At 40.3% G+C, this 22,291-nt stretch overlaps 1 protein-coding gene and 1 long non-coding RNA gene across 2 annotated transcripts in view; both read left to right on the top strand.

Moving 5' to 3' along the window:
* Positions 1-3,829: 3,829 nt before the first annotated feature.
* Positions 3,830-22,291, top strand: part of LOC146867290 (group IIE secretory phospholipase A2-like) — a 176,935-nt gene continuing 158,473 nt past the window's right edge. Inside the window, exons 1-2 of the mRNA XM_085614884.1 lie at positions 3,830-3,948; positions 8,763-8,869. Of these exons, the coding sequence (XP_085471010.1) occupies positions 3,845-3,948; positions 8,763-8,869 (211 nt within the window). The 5' untranslated portion in view covers positions 3,830-3,844. The remainder of the gene's footprint in view (positions 3,949-8,762; positions 8,870-22,291) is intronic.
* On the top strand, positions 19,041-20,284 carry LOC146867291 (uncharacterized). Its single transcript, XR_014966084.1, has 5 exons — positions 19,041-19,163; positions 19,250-19,321; positions 19,434-19,549; positions 19,703-19,780; positions 19,874-20,284. It is a non-coding gene; the product is annotated as an uncharacterized LOC146867291 (long non-coding RNA).

Genomic DNA, 22,291 nt, shown 5'->3' with positions numbered 1-22,291 from the left:
GCATGCTATCTGGATCAAAAGGAGTTTCATAATTTCAAACAGTGGCTAGTAGCTCTGGTTTACATTAGATCATGAAATTGTAGCTATTGCTTCATTACTGTTCTTATATTGTACAAACTATTTTATGTGTTCTTTTATGGCTGTAATATTGCCGAAATAAAGATTCATGAATGAATTTAAAAGGAGGGCGGGTGGGAGGAGGGTGGCGCGCAGTGAGGCTACGCGTAGCGCCCGAGTGTGCGTAGATTTGGGCACACTACGCGCTGCTTCAGGTAGCCCCACTACGCCCACTACGCCCACCCTTAATAAAAATGTATACATATACATATATTTACTTAAATATATTTTGTTAACAATTATCTTTATTTAATTTATACACTTTTTAAATTAGATAAAAATAAAATGTATACATTTATCAGTAATTTAAAATGGAATAAAACATTCTATAATTAATTAAACCATTAAACTAATAAACGAAAAATAAAACATACATTTTGCAACACAATAAATACAACAGTAGGGAAAATGTTGGATAGTGGAGGGGTAAAAATTACTATTTCCACTCCAGTGAGTGCAACAGCAGGGAAAGTGGTGGATAGCGAAGGGGTAAAAATTACTACTCCCACTACAGTGAGTGCAACAGCAGGGAAAGCGTTGGCTAGCGGAGAGGTAGAAATTACTATTCCCACTCCAGTGAGTGCAACAGCAGGGAAAGTGGTGGATAGCGGTGGGGTAAAACTTACTATTCCCACTCCAGTGAGTGCAACAGCAGGGAAAGTGTTGGATAGTGGAGGGGTAAAAATTACTATTCCCACTCCAGTGAGTGCAACAGTAGGGAACATGTTGGATACCACACCCATAAAAAAAAATGTTTTTTATTTTATTTCTATAATTAACATAATTAATATTGAATTTAACTATATTATTATTAAAGATAATACACATTCATTAATTACACATTCTTTAACACTATAATATCCACAACCCATACCTTAAATTAATTGCACAATTACAATTAATAATTACTAAATAATCAATTTATATTATTTAACAAATAACTCATCAACAAAAAATAAATTACTTCCCACCATTTACACCTATAAACACCACAACACACACCTAAACTTAATTAAACAATTACCATAATGAATTAATAATTAAATCATTTACATTAATTAACAAACAAATCATCAAACAATTATAAAATAATTAATTTGCACATTTAACTCTATAACATCACAATTATACAAATATGAATAAGTATAAATTATTCAATAAATTTCATATAATTATATTATTTCCCACCCTATTCCCCTATAAACCCACAACCCACTATGGAAATAAAAACGCAAAATTCAATTAAAAAAAAAATATTAACTACTATAAATAATAAATAAAATTGATATAATTAAATTACATCCCACCCTATTCCCCTATAAACCCACAACCTGCTACAGAACTAAAAACGCAAAATTCAATTAAAAAAAATATTAACTACTAAAATTTTAATGCATATAATAAAAATAGAAACAATTCTCATACAAAAAAACAAAGAGCACACACATATAAAATATATACTAAAATACATAGCATTAATAAAAAAATCGATATTTTTAACATCTATATTTTTACAAACGATATTTAACACTTCGATATTTTTCAATCGTTATTACTTACATAAAAATCGATATTCTTGCTAACGATATTTTTTCTGTCAATATTTCTGACACACGATATGTGCACCTTGTTTTCTGTAAAACACCCTGCTGCACCTGTGGCTAGGACTGCACTCTATAAGGACCAGTAAAAATATGCAGTCATAAATTAGTAAATTATTAAAGGAGGTGGTGTTGTCATATTTCTTCAGGCCCTGTATGGGACCTCCTGAAGGGACTGGTTGTCTTCAAGGTGGGGCAGTGTGAGTCTGGGAGGTCATGGAGCACAGCGTCACCATCATGCAGGCCCATATTCACATACAGTACAGCACTCTTAACTCCCACCCATACTCTCCTTGTTCAATTAACCCCTACCCTACTGCTTCCTGCTGCACTTTCCCATGCAACCCATTATCTGCCTTTATCTGTCCACAACTTAACCACGCACTGTCCATGCAGCTCCATCCTTCTTGCTGACAGCCATCCATGCTGGCTTTCCACTGCATCCTTAACTTCCATGGTTTCTTGCTCCTTAACTTTTGTCAGCAAAACTTAACTGTTTATAACCTTGTCCCTTGTCCTTTGACACCTAGATCATTTCTGCCACCTGCCATTAACCAAAGCTCTCACTGTCCACCCTACACCCTAGTGTTACATTCTACCTGACCCACCCCTTCCGTCTCTGATTTCCCACTCCATATCAACGTTGTCCATGGCCTTCATAATGTCTCTCTTCCTTATCCCATTACCACTATCTACCATCAACTTCTGTGAAATCTGTTCCCCATCCTCCTACATCATGTCTTTAACATACCTGTCAGAAACATCACACAATTCTCTGATTAAATTGGGATCATGCAGGTCACATAGGACCTGTCACTTTATACTTTCCATTGCCTTGAGTAGTACCATACTCTACAGGCGTCTGAAACACATACACGGCTTGCCACATTGTCATGCTTAGCCTCTCATTTCTTTTACTTTTCAGATTGACCTCTCTCCTCTGCACTCACTGCTCACCTCTTCACCTTCAAAGAGACCTACAGCACCACTTTTCTATGTGCTATGCTGTCGCTCTCTGCTCTGACATTCATTCCCTGGCACTTGCATGTCTCATGAATACTCCTAATGCAACTAGACTCTTCTCGAAGCCACTCACTTCTCCTCAAAAGGTTTTCCACATTGCTGCACTAACCACCTGGGGGAGACTGTGTCTCCTGTACCTCCCTCCAGGCCATCATTGACATATGCTGTCTTCCCTCTGCAGACCTTTATCTCTTCATCCAGACACATGTTTCCTCTCTCCATTTAGCCAGGCCTGAGGTCTCCTTCTGCAGAATCTTATGCCTTCTTCTATCATTAAACTCTAACTGCTCCTCTCGCTGCCTCAATCCATGCCGATGATCTCCCTCTACTGACCCTCGCTAAACCCTCTAGGCTCATCCTCTGTCACCCCACTTTCGTCATCCAAGCAAGAGATCATCATAAGTAGACCCCACTTCCAGACATACTAACTAAAGCTCAGACCTCCTAAATCCTTTTCCATATACAAAGGGCCAAGCACTGCCTCTCCAGACCTCCCCAGGCCAACCTCGTCCCAACTGACAACACTCTCTTCATCCCGGCTGGGAATCTCTATCTGCAGACTCACCTGCGTCCACTCAGGCCGTGCTCTCCCCCTACAAGCCCATCTTCCCCCATACATGCCTGAGTTGCCTCTCAAGACACCCTGCTCTGAGCTGTGCAGATGCCTCACCACCCCCTCAGTCCCGAACTGTTTCCCTTCAGACAAAGTAGTAAAATTAGGAAATGCTTCCCTCCTGTAACACAGATAATTTTAACAAAACTATGAGAGTTGCAATTGGCCATTCTGTTGTTTGAAAGTTGTACGCAATTCTATGTAAAATCACGTGAGATACCGAGGCAAGGATCGTTCGAGCAGAAAACGTCTTACTGCCCCACACGCAACAGATTCCCATTCATGTGAGATATTTTCTATACAAAGTACCAGTCTCCTTAGGAGAAAATTATGCATAAAGCATAATTGCTAAAAAAAAGTAACATTTTCCCAAAAATAACAAAACCCTAAACAGATTTCACCTCGGCTTGCTTTCAGACAGTGATTGTGTCATCTTTCTTTCTTTGCAGTTTGTCTTGTGGCTCACGGAAATGTTGTGAACTTTGGTGACATGATTAAAAAGGTTACTGGGAAGAATGCATTTCCTGATTACACTACCTATGGGTGCCACTGCGGCTGGGGAAGAACTGGAAAACCGGTGGATGCCACAGACTGGTGAGTAATCACAGCATGCTGAAATAAGTTATATTTCTGAACTGAAAACAACCTAAAGTTACTCCTTAAGAAGGCCACTTTGTCAAATCCTTTGGAGATCATCAGATACCGCATTTCTTGTAATTGGGTGTGTGGTTCTGGTTTAAGCTTGATGCTCCCAAAGTCATAACAAGCATTTGCAATCCAATAGGTCTTGCATTAGTCACATTTAGAGCGATTGACATTGCAAATAAGTATATTTGTTAGAATTTTTTTTCTTAGTAGCATAACTTAGAAAAGAAAATACATGAAGCAAAGAAAGGGTGCAGTACCTTCACCTGTTACTAGGTGTCCCTGTGAACCTCAGTTAGCCATATAAGGTACTGAACCCTGCAATAATGAAGAATACAATCTTCCCCAGGACCAAGTCCAGTCCCGCCTTATTTATTCCCAAGTAACGGGGCTCGCTGACACTCAGAGGAAGCACGGTAGAGCTTAGCCTGCTGCTGTGGCAGTTGTCATTGTTCAAATTCTCTCAAATACATGATGCACACACTGAAATTTTGGCACACAGGATAGAGGAAGATGTAACACTGCGCAGGCACAAGAAAAGACTACAGAAAGACATTCCCATAACGCCTCACTTTAGCTTCAGATGTTTAAAGCTAAAGCGCAGCATGTTGCGATTGGTACAAAAGTAAATAAATGTAAAAGAAATGCAGTGGCCATCCGCCTTTTTTTCTATCTATGTACTTTTGTAGCAATCGCAGCATGCAGCGCTTTAGCTTCAGGTGTTTAAAACTAAATCAAGGCATGCTGCAATTGCTATATAATTCAATAAATAGAAAAAAACGGTTGTGTGACCGCCATATTTTTTTCTGTTTATTTACTTTTGTAGCAATCGTTGCATGCCGTGTTTATCTTAAGATCTTCAAAACTGAAGTGCAGCGTGCCGCTATTGCTACAAAAGTAAATAAATAGAAAACAAATGTGGCGTTACACTGCTTTTTTTCTATTTATTTACTTTAATTAGCAATGACAGCATGGTGTGCTTTAGCTTCAGATATTTAAAGCTAAAGCACGGTATGCCCCAATTGGTACAAAAGTAAAGAAATGGAAAAGAAATGCAGTGGCTGTCCGAGTCTTTATTTCTATTTATTTACTTTTGTAGCCATCGTGGCATGCCACGCCACGCTTTAGCTTAAGATGTTTAATACTAAAGCAAGGCGTGCCACCATTGCTACACAAGTAAATAAATGGAAAACAAATGCGGTGTCCGTCTGCCTTTTTCTCCTATTTATTGACTTTTATAGCATTGGCAGCGTGCCGCTCTTTCGCTTCAGATGTTTAACGCTAAAACTCGGCATGCGGCACGATTGGTACAAAAGTAAATAAATGGAAAAGAAACGCAGTGGCTGGCAGCCTTTTTTTGTATGTGTTTACTTTTCCAGCATTTGTAGCAATCACAGCATGTCTTGCTGTAGCTTGAGATGTTTAAAGCTAAAGTGTGGCGTGCCACCATTGCTACAAAAGTAAATAAATGGTAAACAAATGTGGCGTCCGCCTGCTGTTTTTTTCAATTTATTGGCTTTAGTAACAACGGCTGCACACTGCACTTTAGCTTCAGATGTTTAAAGTTAAGCACGGCGTGCCGCGATTGCTACAAAAGTAAATAAATGAAAACGAAATGCAGTGGCCACCCTTGCAGCATGTTGTGCCTGCTTCAGCAAGACATTAATTATTAGTAGTGCTTACTAACTGTTAATGAAACCTAGAGAGTAAGGACACATGGAAGAGGAGCTGACCTCATGGGAGGTAACAACAGAAGAGAGGTAGGTACTAAGTAGGGACTACTAAGCCCATTAACGAATCAAAAGCCATCATTCACAATAGACAGTAAGAAGAGCCAATTGAAAAGATGGGCGGAAATTGGACGGAGCTTAAAGTCTATACTAATCCTGGGCAGGTAACTCCGCTCCGCCAGCAGAGTTTGCAGAGATTTGCCTACTCCGTGCTCCGTTGCGAAGGTGGAGGTAGGCAAAACTCTGTGGTGGAGCAGAGTTAGCAGCTTTCTCCCCCTCCCAAATTCTTTAAAAATTATAAAAGAAGGCACTTACCTGCATGTTTGCTGCCTCTCCTGCCTGGCCGCTCTCCTTCCTTCTCATCTCGCGTCCCTCTTCATTAAAAGAAAAACTACCTTGTACATCTTGCGAGTGAGCATGCGCAAGACGTACAACGTAGTGTTTTTTTCCATGAAGAAGGACTTGAGGAGGAGGAAGGAGAGCGGCCATGCAGGGGAGGCAGCAGACACAAAGTGCCTTTTTTATAATTTTTAAAGAATTTGGTAGGGAGGAGGGAGCGGAGCGGTGCTAAGCGTAGCTCCACATAATTTTTTTCAAACTGGAGCTACACGTAGAGACACTATGCCAGCTCCGCCCACCCTTAGTCCATACCTGAATACAGCATGTTTCAAAGAGACCGCACAAGGTGAGACCTAAAAAAGCATTGTGCAGAGAACGGAGGCTTTTAGGACTCCATGTGATGTTGACACACAAAGGATGTCGATCTGTTGATGTGGACCTAATGGTCTTGATTTTAAATATGAAAGGCAGACCATTTAAGGACTGTACCATTGATTTCTTTAGCTACTTTTTGGAATGTACGTGGGCGCAGAGTCCCCAAGGAGACTGAAAATATATGCCTCTCCATTTTAGTTCTAGCTGTCACAACTGTCTCTAAGACTTATTGTCACAATTTCTCTAAAACATACATAGGGTGGGTTTTGGCTGCACCCAGAACACTGTTACTCTCTCAATTCATGCTACTGACATTTTGGTGTATATTTCCTCCTTACAGGAAGTACTTCTATTAGAATGTGGTAATGGACTATTTTACATGTGAACTGAATACCCAACCATCACACTGTTTGTCAGATTCAGTTATTTATCGCCTATGTGAGTTCTCTATAGAAAACAATCATTTTTCTGCTTTGTGTCCTAACAATGGCAAAGCCAGCAGGGCAGGGTTTAATTTGATAAACAACGTTTGTGCATGCAATGCATGAAAATGTATTTGTGAAGGCCTGTGTTTTCATGTGTTTGCACGATAAAGCCAAACCCATTGCCTGCATCATTGCTTGTTTGTGAATGTAATGTACAGCAGTCAAGATATGCAAGGAGGTGGAACCAGTTTTAAGGCTGTATCCCCTTGGAAACTGTTGCTTGAAATATATTTGACGAGTTGCCAGAAGAACAAACTTTCAGAGACTTTGACCATCAATGGAAAGGTAGTGATAGGGTGATAATTGCTCAGTTTAGCAGTTTCAGGAAATATTTTTTTCAGAAAGTTGAAAAACTGGCAACTTTTCTGGTGCATTGAACTCTCCTTTAAGTATTTTTATTTCTTTGTGTTATTTTTACTTAACAGTAACCAACTATAACTGTAAAAATGTACAAACTTCACCGGTGGCCTATTATCAAGTATATTACTCATGCCAATTATCAGATCATACAAATCATATTCATTAATCTGCTAAAAGCTTACATGCATGTATTCATTACATAATACTTCATGTGGAATAGGTGTTTCATTAATCCATTATTTCTCTTCCAGATTCCCGCCCAAAATAGAAAGGAAATAGTTACATACTACAAAATCACTTAACACATAATTTTTTGATAATCAACCTTAAATTGGCAGCTAATTGTGCTCTATGCTTTCCTGACTTGAAATTGTTTAAGCAGTGCAATCATTCCACATTCCTCAAACATTAGTACCAAACCATAGAAAAAAGATCTCTGAGGATCATAGACCCCAATCAAAAATCACATGGTCAACTGCTCTAAGTGTTCTATACAGAGTCAACTTGGCATCAATTTCTCATAAGACCCTTTCCACCTGATGGTCAAACTCGCAGAGGAAGTTGGCCAAGCTATGACAGAAGAACATATGCTTGTCATCAATCAATGACCGATCACTGATGTAATAATCTTTTAAGTGTTCTTTCAAGACCTACATACTGCTTCACATTTTTATGATCAGTAGATACTTCATGCTGATTAGCCAGGTCTATCTCCTTACTCAAAATGGTGAGGGACTGCTTCACTACATTTTAACGTGGGGCTTGAAAACTTTCTTCAGTCCAACTTCACTGCGGGAATCCATCAACATGCAATTCCAAAGTTCATAACCGAGCTATCCATTCAAAGCACCATCTATTTAGGGATAAGAGTTCTGTAGCGAACACTTTTATGATATCAATTCAGTAGTATGGATTGGGCGTCCATTATACTACTAACTCTAGATCTAGTTCTTGAATAGGCATTGAATTGCAAAGGCCCAGAGCCTCTTTACATACCGGAATTGATCAAGATTACATTTTTATATGGCCACCAGAGTCGAGCACATTATGTCACCAGAGACATTAACTTTAAGAGTCAGAATATTTTAAAAATGGCGTACTGTCAAGCCACCATACATTCTGTTAAGACTATTTAATCCACTAAAAACACTATTGATTCTACTCGACAATTCAGCACAGTTGTGTTTAGAATTAAGATTATTATGTGTAGTGAGACCTAAATATTTCTCTGTTTCACCACTCCAAGTTGAGTGCTTTATGTGGTTCTGAATAACTTATTTAACAAAGACAATGCCAAAGAGTACTTGGGCTGGTGGAAAGCAACATTCACGTATCTTAATACTTTGTGATGCATTTTCAATCCATTTCACATTAACCTTAAATTCTACAATTTAATTTACCATTTGTTTTAGAAAAAAAGGGTTTGTGTGATTACTTGTTTATAAAAGTCAAGTGTTCCTTTGGTTTTTCTAAGGTGCTGTCACGTTCACGACTGCTGCTATATAAAACTAAAGAGAAGAGGATGCAACGCAAAGTTCAAGTGGTACAGAGTCAACATGAACGACGAGGAAGCAGCATGTGGTGAGAACTTGTATTTATTCAATCAATAAATCGATAATCTATGCAGGCCAGAAACGCAGAAAACAGACCTACAAATAAAAACAGCGCAGACAAATACAATTGCGATTATAATGAGCAGGATAAAATACACAGTACAATAGAAAATTCATTAAAAAGATTTGCAGCAATCCTTAAAATCTTTCTAAAACATAAAAAAAGCAATATGGGATCCAGGTGAATAGTTACTCAGCCTAAGACTTGACAACAAAAACCTCTATGTTAGGGTCCGTTATGTAGACAGGGAAAAGATCAAGACAGCCGTGGCATTACCTCTGCCTATGTCAATAGTAATCCAGAGTAAGCATAACATCAGCCATACGAAAAAGTGCAAGTGCATTTTTACAATACCAAATAAATAAAGTGCAAACAAAGAGTCAAACCCTTCACATTCCCTACAGTGGCACCAAATAAAGTAGTGGATAGCCACTAATCAAATGGAAACAGTTTTTTCCTATGTCTGATTGCCCCTGCAAGAAAACATGCTACCCCATAGCAAATTGAAAGAAAAAGACAACAATTGTAAAAACATCAGGGCTGGTCTTACTTGTGTAAAGTGGCTGTTTCTCACCAGCAGCAGGATATATCTAGATCTTAAAGCCTGCTAAAACTCACAAAAGAACATAAAGTGCAAAATGTCTTGGTCCGAAAAGTTATCACAAGGGCAGGGTTTTCGATCACCATGATTGTGGAAACCACTGGGAGCAGCTAAGGACCAGTGAATTTGATTTAGCTTGAACCTTATTAATAAAAAACAATGGTGGGCATTGGTTACAAAGAACACGTAGAGTACACCCCCAGGGCATGTTTTCAACAGAGCATATTTTCTCAAGGTGGGTTTGAGTAACTCCTTACCCTCTCTATCACTTTGCCACTTAGATAAAAATATTTGTTTATGACCTTAAGCTCCCCTCCGCGCAGCTGTCAGGGGTTTGTAAACAGATCTGTGCAACCCACACTCATCAGCATTCGCTTCACAATCCTTAACCATGGTATGCTAAGTGCGTCAGCGAGTGAGATGCAATCCTTGATCACAAACTGATTAAATTCTAGAGCGGGGCTGAACAAGATTCATAGCCATCGCGAAATTGGTGCTAAGGCGATGGTATCGGTGATGTAGCCAAGTCCCACCTCCTCATGTATAGCGAAAGATGGTGTAGAAGGGGGAACAGCGTTGTTACATAAGAATTTGTTCTCAATCACTTGAAACTCCCCTCTTTGTAGCCCCAGAAGTCACACCCATAACATGCCATAGGGATAAACTTCTCACGATATATCTTGGTCCTAACATGCACTGGTTTGGTCCCAAGCCTCTTAGCCAGATCACTGGTCGCCCCTACAGCTCGCGACAGGAGGTCCTTTTTCAGGATTTCTGTACTAGCCATGACACCTTATCATTGAAGAGTACTCCGAGAAACTGGAATTATGATACTTTCATGAGTTCAATCCCATTTCCCTAAATTTGGTTCTGGCAGTCTTCTGACATCCGATCGTCATTGTATGGGATTTCGAATAATTTGTGAACAGATCAAGGGATTCAATAAAGTCTATAAAGGTGTTCAGAAGACGTAACCCCACAGCAGTCCACGTGATCAGGACCGCATCGTCTGCATACAACAGGGCTGATATGAACTTAGAACCCATTTTTGGAATGTTCCCACAGGAGGCTATCAAGGCCTCCCCCAGTTTATTAATATAGTGTAAATAGCAGAGGAGCTAAAATGCACCCCTGCTTTACCCCTCTCTGGACCTCCAATGAATCTGACAGGCTGCCATTCTCATCGTACCTTACTAAAGCCATAAGGTTTGAATGTGATCTGGGTAGGAAGGCCACTATCTCAGGTTCAATACCCATATCTAGGAGAATGGGCCATAGGTTAGATCTTTTTACTCGGTCAAAGGCCGATGTAAGATCCATAAAGGCAAGGTGCAGACATCCCCCCTTAACTACAGTGTATTTACCTATGATCAACTCTAAGTTAATACACTGGTCCAGGGTCCATCTCTCCTTCCTGAAGCCATATTGCAACTCTGATATAATATCAGCTTTATCCAGCCAAGATGTTAAACGCCCCAGGATGACCTTCCCCATCATTTTAGCAACAGAGTCTACAAGTGAAATCGGGCAATATAAAGTAGGTTATTCCTAGCCCCTTTTTTAAAGATGGGTAGTATAATGGCTTTGGACCATGTGAGTGGTTGGTCATGGCTACAGGCCGCATTAAGGTTATAGGCTTGGCCTTATACAGGTCTGGGGGGACCCTATCAGGGCTGGGCGTTTTTCCACCTGCAGTGGCAATGATGGACTTACTTACTTCGTCTACGTTAAAAATCAGCAGCAGGATTCCTTATCCAGTACCCGTGGCCTATCGGTTTCCTTCACAGGATACCCACTGTACATCCCCTTGAAGTGAGAAATCCATATGTCGGGAGCTATGGTAAAAACCACACTGAGGTTAGCTATCCCAGCAAAATAAGGTCTGTTCACAATCTCCCAGAATTTGGAAATATTGGAGAGCACACAAGTATGCAATAAATCCTCACAGGCCTGCTCCTTCATTTATTTTTTTTCTTTGCAGGGTTGCTAATTTATAGGCTTTCCTGCACTCCCTAACCCTTATTTCATCTCTGGACTGCTGTTTCAGGGAATCCCATTATCTTTTTATGGGTTCTAGAGCATCTACCATCAAACCACTTAATTCTCCTAATAGTCCCGTGCGTACCATGAGCTGAAAGGTTAGCTGTGATCTGCTCGCAGAGACTGTCAAACGTATCAGTGACCTCATCATCCCAAGAGGCACTATGTAATCAGAGTTCTAAATCGCCCGCGTTTGTTGTGTAGAGATTATCTAGGAAAGCCCCTGGAATTATCCTGTCCCATTTCAATCTCTGGGCTTGATCTTTAACGCCAAGAGGGTTGTTTGATGGGCCTTTTTTGTCGCTGAGTTCCTGATTGAATTCCCAGTCTAAAACCACAGTTATCGGGCTGTGATCACTAAAGTTATTCCAAGATACACTCCTGGATCTTGTGGCTGGGATCAAAGGGGCAGAAAGGTTAATAAAATCAATGGTAGAGAAACAGCCTGTCCAGTAAATTAAGGTGTAACATCACCCGCCCCATTCTGCTCCAGACAAATCAAATTATTGACCGCCATTAACTCATCTAAAATGTTGCCCCTGTTCTGTGTGCTTGAAGTGTGTTTGAGTGGGAAAGGTATCAAATGTACTTTTCGAAAAAGCACACCCCTGTTCATTCATATCCCTCTTACATGATGGGTTTTGGGATGCTGAGCAAAAGCATGTTCAGCAGTAAAAAGGTACATGCATTCAAGACATGGCTCTTTCAATGGAACCCATGTAAAGCAGCAAGACCCCTACCCCCTGGATACCTTCATGGGTGATTAGCTGTGCTTTACAAATCGATTGATTGATTGATTGAGTGAGGGACAGGATAAGCCTGATATAGAAATGATGGTTTCAAGAGTGGGCTTCCAAGGAGGTAACACATATGGTTGTAGTCCTACATGTTGACTACAAAAATATCATCCTAAAAATATACTGAGGTGAAAAAGTCTACTGCTAAAACATCGATGTTCAATACTGATAATTCAAATCTCAGAAATATCTAGTACCAAGATATCGACAGATAAAAATATAGACTTAAAAATATATTTTGCAAAAATACTGAATAGTTCAATATAGACAATCAAAATGAATTTTCCAATTAACCAAGATCTTAACTACAACAACATTGGGTACCAAAATGTATATAGCAGAATAAGAGATTGTAAATTAAAACAAATTAAGCGTTTAACTAAAAATAGATCTAAATCTCCAATATGTTTCTACTCAAACATAAAAGAAAATATAATTTTTGGGAAACAACTAAAATTTTACATTTCCAAAACTATATTTGGAATGCATATCAATTATGTAAAATAAATGTAATTTCTTAACATGTTTATTCATCTAGCAACATAAATAGAATTCATTATATTTTCAAATAAAGTACATGATTAATAAAAAATAATGATTACATGTTAAATAAATCAGAAACAATATATAAATATTTATTTGAATCACATATATAGTTTTTAACTAAAATGAATATATCTCAAGACATGTACACAATATCCATTTATTAAATAATATAACAATAAACATTACTGTTTTATATTATTTAATACATAACAAAAGCATTACAAGTATATTAAAAAGTCATCGACCAATAAAAGAAGCCAACATAAAGTTTAAACAATATCTGAATTACAAAATATTGATCACATTTTTGAGCATTTTAAAAATAAAATATACTTTAATAGTGAGGTTACATGTATTATTGTAACACCATTTGTAACAAACATTGGGGAGAACACATGTATCTGAGGGAACAAGATTTACTATTTTAACTTCAAATCACTAATATTTGAAAGGTTATATATTTCAGGCAAGAAAAATTCACTATTCTAATCCCTATTCTACTAACCTTAGGGGAAGTGTTTATATTTGTGGGTGTCAAATGTACTATTCTATCACAAATCCTGCCACAAATTAAGTAAGTGTATGTATTTGGTGGTATAAGATTTGAGCATTCTAACTCTAGTGCCTCCAACACTGGGGAAAGTGTAGCTAATTGGGGAAAGTCACATTTACTAGACTGACTCCAGTCCTACAAACTTTGGGGGAAACGCTTAAATTTTGAGGCAGAGATATATTTATTCAGGTTCTTCATGTACTACAAACATTGAGGAAAGTGCTTAACTGATGTTCAGGAGCCATACTAAAAAGGAGAGAAGGGGGGGCTCTCATTTTTACCTTGTTGGACCTACCCATATTTAAACACATGACTGATAGATTACAAAGATGTCCACTGCAATCCCTCATCTTGCAGTTTAGAACATGAATTTGTATTTCCTGTCCTAATTATTCACTATCCATTTATTGGTGCAATCCATTTCTAGATCCTGTTGTCGCCACGGGTGCTTGAATTTATTATCACACATTCATCCTATGAACATAAATTCAGAGTAAAGCATAAGACTGCTTGTTTGGTGGGCTCCTGATATATATTCGTGACATACTAGTGTCACTACATGAGACAGAAAATCTGTATCCCATTGCTATCAATAAAATGCAGTTGTGTTAGCATTGTGGAAAAAAGCACAACAATCTATGATAAATCAGTGCTTAATTTGTAAAAATTATGTGCCAGGTTCACCGCAGACTGCACCACCCATTGTCACTGCCAGAGCTGCCAATGACAGTACCTACACAATTACTAACCATCACACTGCTACAAGTCTGACAATTTGGAATGTTCGAGGCTCTCAAATCTATTAGAATGGCTTGGGCTGCAGGCACTGGTTGTTTTTAATGTATATTGAATTAATAAACAGCTGTTGTTCAGCTCATCTTTAAATTACATGAACAGCGCCACCATGTGGCAGCTGTCATAAGTGGCACTGTTGACAATTAAGTGCTAGTGCCGTGCACCTTAAACCACTGCCTCAATTTAAGCACTGGATAAAATTGTTGTCACACTTCATCCCTCATTTTAGTTCAAGATGTATGTAAATCAGCTTGTAAAATATATTGGTAACATAATGATTTCCCCAGAAAGCTGAAGGAGGGCCCGTGTTTTTCAGAAACTATTATTAAATAGAGAGCATGCACAAAGTGAAGCCACAGAGAAGATTATCTGTCTGTACGTCTCTGAGTTCTTTCAAATTCACATTCACTTTTACTCTTAACATAGCAAAGATAAACTAAGATCTAGATGAAATCAGGTATGAAGCCTTTATTCACACAGAAAGATAAAAGAGTGTGGTGCAAATTTATTTGTCGCTTCCAGGCGTAGTACAATCTGCAAACAGGTTACTGTGTTCTGCAAGCTTTGGGCTCACATGTTTGCTGTCACCCAAGGTACAAGTATACCAGGATACATCCCTGGCTGTTTTATTCTGGCCACCTTATTTAGCAAGAAGAATTTTAAAAACTCCAGTGCTTTTCCATTTAAGACCATTCTACTAGAGTGAAGTCGTTTCTTGGAGATGTAGAGCCACCTCTCTCATCTTCGCAGGAATTGGCCCGTGCTTGAAGCATCTGCTGTCAATTGTCACTGCAAGTGTACTCAAATTACCTTTGGCTGGTCACTATGGGGGTCATTAGGATGGCGGGCGGATCGCCACTGCCGGCCAGGCGGTGGCGACCCGCCCGCCATCCCAACCTGATTTACCCCCCACCATATTATTATGGCGGGGGGTATCGCGGTGGACGCAAAGTGTGTCCGATGCTTTTTTGCCAGTTGGCAATCGTTCCGATGGACGGCCGGGCGAAGATGGGGCACAATATGGTGGCGGTGCCTAGAAGGCATTGCCATCCATATTATGAGTCCTGGTTGCAAAGGCCTTTCCATGGCGGCGATGCCCCCATGGAAAGGATTTTTATACAAATAGGGGGTTGGGCATATATTTACGTCCAAGCTAGGCCACCGATACGGCTAGTAACAGGAAAAGGATTGGACATGCTATTAAATTGAGTTTCTTAGGACAAACCCTTTTTGACACATAAACAGGGCTTGGTGTTTTGTTATTTCACCTTTTACTTTCACTATAAGTTTGTATAGCATACATAAAAGACATTAAATTCATGCCATAGAAAAAGGAACATACATATTATCATTCAACAATACATCAAATAATGAATGCAATATAATTGACATTTGACAAATACATGGCAAAAAAAGTTACCAGCAAACAATTACCAGTCCTCAAGTTGGAAAAGAAACAGTAACGGTGCAGACTTATTTGTGATTTACATTACTGCAACTTGCTACAAACAGCTAGTCGATGATAGAGATACAACAGGCCCAACTGCCTTGTTTGCACACTGTGTCAATCAGCGAATTTGTAATTGTTACGGCTAGCTGTATTTGGTCGACGGTTTTCCGAACCCTATTAGCAGTTGAGGGTTCTCCTCAGGACCAGGACTCGGTCGAACTCTAAAATGTAATAGATCACATCCAAAGACTTATTTATGCACCATCCCTGTTCCCCACTGCAAATTTAAGTTCAACGGCAAAAACACAGAATGAGTCTGAAAAATTATTTAGACTACAAAAAAAGCAGATCAGAACTGAACTGCATGGATAGTTCCTCTTGGAAAACTTGAAGTCTGGCACTACTCCATGGGAACTTCAGATAAAGAATGTCCCTGTGATCTTTACTGAAGACCCAGAATATAAGAAGGGCTTTAGCTTCATCGAGACTAAGTGCAGTAGAGATCTTATGGTGCACTCTTTTGAAACCGCCCAAAGACTTTGTCGCACACAAGCAGATGAAATCGAACAATTCATTCAGTCGATCAAAGACAATCATACAGCCACTGAGGCCAAAACCTTATTAGAAAAAATTGATAAAGAGATTGCCACGTTCAAAGATAATACAATCAATTTTAAGAACTCTAAGTCTGAACGTGACAAAAAATCCTTTAAACTTGAAACTGTGTATCCATACTTAAAAGAAGACTCCCACAGGTTTCTATCTCAAAACCAAGGCAGATCAAGGCGCAAATTTCTCACTTTCTCTGAGACATCGTCATCGGACTCCAACGGTGACTTGAACGCAGGAGAGGGACCATCCCGCTCTAACCAACAGCGAAAAAATAATAACAATTTTTTAGGGGGGGACAACAACAGAAAGGAGATCGATACAAACCCCAACCATGGGAAATACGCACCAGGCGCCAACATTACAAATCGTGAAAAAAACCATCAATCATCAATCTATCCCAGAAGACACTAGCACCCGAACAAGAAGCAGTATTGGAGCGCGGCATAAAATTAATTCCCAGTTGTAAACAGGATCTGGTACATCTCAAAATGAAAGCCATGGAATTGTTTAGAAAGATACGACTACACACTTTTTTCAAAGACAAAAACGAAGTATCTGGGCTTCGGAATAAATCAACTTTTTGCCCTCCATCTCATACTGTTCCAAAACATATTGTCACATTTGAGCAAACAGTTCTTTCCTCTCTCAACCAACTTAAGACCAAAAAGGTGTTTGTCAAAAGTAATATGTCAGCTTGCCAAGGGTTAGCCATCAAAGAACTCCAGGAGGATAAAGCTGTGGTGATCAAACCGGCCGATGAAGGCGGGGCAACGGTGGTCTGGGCAAGAGAATCATATTTGGAAGAAGGGAGAAAACACGTTCACAACCAAGCATGGTACAGAAAAATTCAATCTGAACCCATCAAACAGATCCAGAACAAAATCAAAAACATTGCGGCTGATGGGCTGGAGCTTGGCATTTTAGGTCCCAAAGAACACGAGTACCTCACAAAGAAACATCCAAGGACACCTGTGATTTACTTCCTTCTGAAAGTTCACAAAAATGCAACTGCACCCCCGGGCTGCCCCATAGTTTCTGGGTGCGACTCGGTGCTGGAACCCATTTCTAAATATGTAGATGCGCTGAACCCATTTCTAAATATGTAGATGTATTCCTAAAAGAATTTTTGCAAAATGTCACATCATACCTGAGGGATTCAACCGACTTTATTAACAAAGTTGAGGGTTTCCACTTCAACCCGGATCAGCACAGATTAGTTACCCTGGATGTCGGGTCTTTATACACGCAAATTCCCTAGGATGACACGTTGGATATTTTGGAATCATATATAGAAGGCAGAGAAAACCCCCACCATGTCCCCACTCAATTCATCATATCCTTTGCCTCATTGGCCCTTAAAAGAAACTAATTCAAGTTTGAATCTGACTTCTTCATTCAAGTGAAAGGTACCACCATGGGATGTCCATTTGCATCGGAGATGGCGGTCTTCTACATGGCTAGGTAAGAAGAGCGACACATCTACAATAACAGCCCTGTCAGCCATTCTGTGGCACAATGGTATTGATACATAGATGATATCTGGTGCATCTGGACTGGCACAGAGGATGAACTTAAGAGATTTCATGTGTGGTTGAATGAACGCAACCCGGGCTTACAATTCAGCCTGAACCACAGCACCACTAGTCTCACATTTTTAGACATGAAAGTACGGCCTACGGAATCTGGATTGATCACAACATTATACACAAAACCTACGGATAAGAATACGGCCCTAAATTTCAAAAGTCACCACCCGAAACGCCTAAAAGAAAATGTGCCATATGGCCAATATTTGCGTGTCCAAAGGAACCGTACACGAAAAGAAGACTATGAAATACATTCTAAAAATCTGACCATGAAACTACTAGAGAAGGGTTATCCGTCGAAATTACTCAAACATTCATGCAAACCTACGTGGTTCACACCACCTGAAGTTTTATTAGAGAAACAACTGAAAAAAACAATGAATCGTCTGGTATGTGTTTCGACGCATGGCCCGCACACAAACTCATTTAAGAAAATTGTACGCCAGTATTGGCATCTGATAAAGGGCATTGATAAGGACCTTTTGATCCCATTATTCACACTAAAAAAGAATGCAAGCATCGGGCAGCGTATTATCAGGGCATCGGATGATCCCCCCCAAAAATCTGAAACGCTGCGTTCTTTTCTAAACCTACCGCCAATAGTGGCTCACCACAGATGTGGAAATTGTCAAGCCTGTAGCTCAACCATATAAGGCACAGAATTTATTAACACTAATGACAAGTGGATACATAACGATTTCTCGAATTGCAAGACCAGGAATTTGGTTTACGCCATCATTTGCCCATGTTCTTTGACCTACATAGGCAATACGACACAAGAGATTAGACACCCAATAACCCAACATCGATCAAGAATCAAGAACAAGGTGACCAACGCACCTCTGGTCGCTCATTTTGAGGCGCTCAAACATTCAGAAAAGGACTTCAGATGGACAGTCCTAAGCATCATCAAACCGAACCCAAGAGGGGAGGACCTGGAGAGGACCTTACTCCAAAGAGAGGCTTACTTGATTATGCGTTTGAATACGGCTATCAGTGGACTGAATGAGATGTCTGAAGTCAATAGACTGTGAATTGATGTGACCAAAATCACCAAAAAGCATTGCCTAAGTTAACCCAGTTCATATTTTGTTTTTCAGTTTTTTTGACCCAATACACACACAACTACATTGACCAGAATGCCTAGCCTAGATCACATGACTTAATTGGCTATGGAAATCCACTAGTTAGGTTGTGAACCAGACGGATCCCGCTTTCGCATTGACCAAATGCCACACGAATGCATTCAGGGAGGACAGAGATCGTAAATCAGCTATTCAGGCAAGTTTCAGTGAAGCGCGAGCACGCGATATTGACAATAGCACTGAAGATTATTTAAACAACTGTCCTTATTTTCAATCCAATAGGAGCTGAGCCCAAAAGTGTGCAAACGTCTTCAACCCTCCTCCGCTAGTTATTGAATTCCTGAACACGCCAGAGTGAGTTTCTTTTCTTTTTACCGCGTTTTAAATAATGATGGGAAGGCAAGCGGCTTCGAAGCCGTAACACACGGAGTTAAAACGTAATTGTCATTCTCCCACCCTTTGATAGGCAACACCACAGTGTGTGAACCGATTGTACCCGGCCTTGCGTTCGAGCCATGATCAACGCGCACATTGCAGGAATTAGGGTATCGTCGATACGGCTGTTCTTGTGAAAGACTCAAGGCAAGTCTCTGCACCACTTATAATAAGGCACGCTTTTGCAGGCACGTTTGTTTCACAAACTCTGTGACCAAATCTCTTTAATACAAGTTATTTTGTGGCAATGTTCATGAGAGTGCACCTTAAAACATAGCCATTCTATGTTACTCGTTTCAGATAAGCACATTGAATAGTGCGACACAATCCGATTTTGAACACCAAACAACCCTTGCACTTACCTCTTTCATACGAAAGGTAAGAATAGATTCAGCAGTGGAACATTCAGAAGTAAGAAAATATAAGTCTAAATTCATACTTACATCCTTGTAATATTCGATTACATTTTAGAGTTCGACCGAGTCCTGGTCCTGAGGAGAACCCTCCAATGCTAATAGGGTTCGGAAACGCTTCTACCAAATACAGCTAGCCGTAACAATTACGATTTCACTGATTGACACAGTGTGCAAACAAGGCAGTAGGCCTGTTGTATCTCCATCATCGACCAGCTGTTTGTAGCAGGTTGCAGTAATGTACATCACAAATAAGTCTGCACCGTTACTGTTTCTTTTCCAACTTGAGGACTGGTCATTTTTTGCTGTTAATGTTTATGTCATGTATTTGTCAAATGTCAATTATATTGCATTCATTATTTGATGTATTTTGAATGATAATATGTATGTCCTTTTTTCTATGGCATGAATTTAATGTCTTATATGTACGCTATACAAACTAACAGTGAAAGTAAAAGGTGAAATTAAAAAACACCAAACCCTGTTTATGTGTCAAAAGGGGTTTGTCCAAAGAAACTCAATTTAATAACACGTCCAATCATTTACCTGTTACTAGCCATGGAAAGGATGGCAGGGATGTGCTTTGGGGGCCTGTTGCGGGCCCCCAGGGTGGGTGGGGGGTACCCATGGCACCCCCCTGCAATTCCATGCACAAGGTGGCAGGCACCACATGATGCCTGCCACGTTGTGCATGGGAATGCACAACATGTTAATTTGGCATTGCGGCGGGTGCTGCCCGCCGCAATGTCAAATATGCGGAATGCGACCGCCAGGATGGCGGTTGCATCCTAATCAGTGGTGCAGGACCGCCGCACGTCTGGCGGCCGGTCCCAGCACTGCGAGGATGGCGGGCGGACTGAAGTCCACCCGCCATCCTAATGGGCCCCTTTGTGTACCAATAGGAGAAATAGAACACAGAGATTAAGCTCATGTTGTTTGCTTCTCAGGAGACCACAAGGAGTAGGAGAAAGCTTTCTACTTTTGCACTACTTACCTCTGTCAAGCAGAAGAAAATAGTGATGTGGTGTGGAGAAAGACAACAGGGCTTACTAGTACACATCGCCTCATGATGGTGACAAACAATTATGGTTTCAAAAACAAAAATGATGGATGGAATACTTGATTAAATCATAGCCACTCACAATCGCTCGAGGCTGCGTTCCAATCCTTAATTTTCTGCCCACCATTCCACCTCTATTTTCACCCAGCCATTTGCAAATCAGTCTTGACACTTCTCCAATGGAAACAGTGTAGTCTGACCTGGCCAGTCCCTCCCTGATCCGGAACACCAGCAGACCAGTCCAGTTCAGACTGGCCTGTTCCTATTGAAGCAGAACCTAAACTGATTTGCATAAGGCATTCTCTGTCTAGAATAGCACAGTGGGCAAAAAACAGTGGTCTGGAAGGCAGCCCAGAATCACTGCCAGTGGCCAAGATTCATTCAAGCATTCGTTCCATCACCTTGTTGTTTTTGCAGTAGATGCCCTAAGTGCGATGGGAATGCCCAGAGACATGTGTCCCGTGCTCACTGTGGCCTGGGACTCAAGTTATACCTAAATGATGAGACATAAGTAGGTCAAAACTGGTCTGGGGGTGCTTGTGTTCCCATCTGAAGGGAAGCTGGTCTGGTGTTTTGAGCTGTACTGTTCCTATCGGAGCAGGAACAAGGACAATTTGCATAAGGTGTGATTCTGTCTAGAATGGCACAGTGGATGAAAAAGTATGGTCTGGAATATGGCCCAGAGCAATTGCCATTGGCTGAGACTAACTCAAGTATTCCTCCCATCACCTTTTTGCTTTTTGCTGTATGATGCCCTATGTGTGACGGTCATGCACAGACGTAGGTCCCGTGTTCACTGTGCCATAGCACCCAAGATATAACTCATCAAAAAGACCTTAGTAAGTCAAAAATAGTCTGGGGGTGCTTCTGTTCCCATCTGGACGGGACCTGGTCTGGCAGTTCGGGCAGGTCTGCTCCTATTAAAACAAGACCAAGACTAACATGCACAAGGTGGGTCACTGTCTAAAATGGTATAATGGGTGGACAATGATGGTCTGGAATGTGGCCCATGGCAATTGCTAGTGGTTAAGATATTCAAGCATTCATTCCATTATCTTGGTTTTTATGTCAGCAAACATTTACAGTTCGGTACGTCATGTTTGTTCAATAGATCTACTCTGCCAAGCACATTGGCAGCAACTGATTCACACCTAAAACAGGAAAATGCATACCTTAAAGGGAAAAGGAGGCGTCCAACAACCTAAACTTCCTGGATGGCTTTTGGCATCTGCATTTGTGGTGGCCAGTTCCGCTTGTTTAGGGATCTAATTACTCACTTATCCTGAATGAGAGTCTTTGGCAGTACATGTAAAGTATCACCAAAAGCAAGTCTCACTCAAAGAGAAAAGAAGCCAATAAGGCCTAGTATGCCACATGCTCACACTGCGATATTTGACAATAATCGAGAACTGTGTT

Source organism: Triturus cristatus, chromosome 1_2 (genome assembly GCF_964204655.1).
Source record: "Triturus cristatus chromosome 1_2, aTriCri1.1, whole genome shotgun sequence".
NCBI classification, from domain to species: Eukaryota; Metazoa; Chordata; class Amphibia; order Caudata; family Salamandridae; genus Triturus; species Triturus cristatus.
The sequence above is the reverse complement of the archived record's forward strand: the minus strand, read 5'-3'. Positions and strand labels throughout refer to the sequence as shown.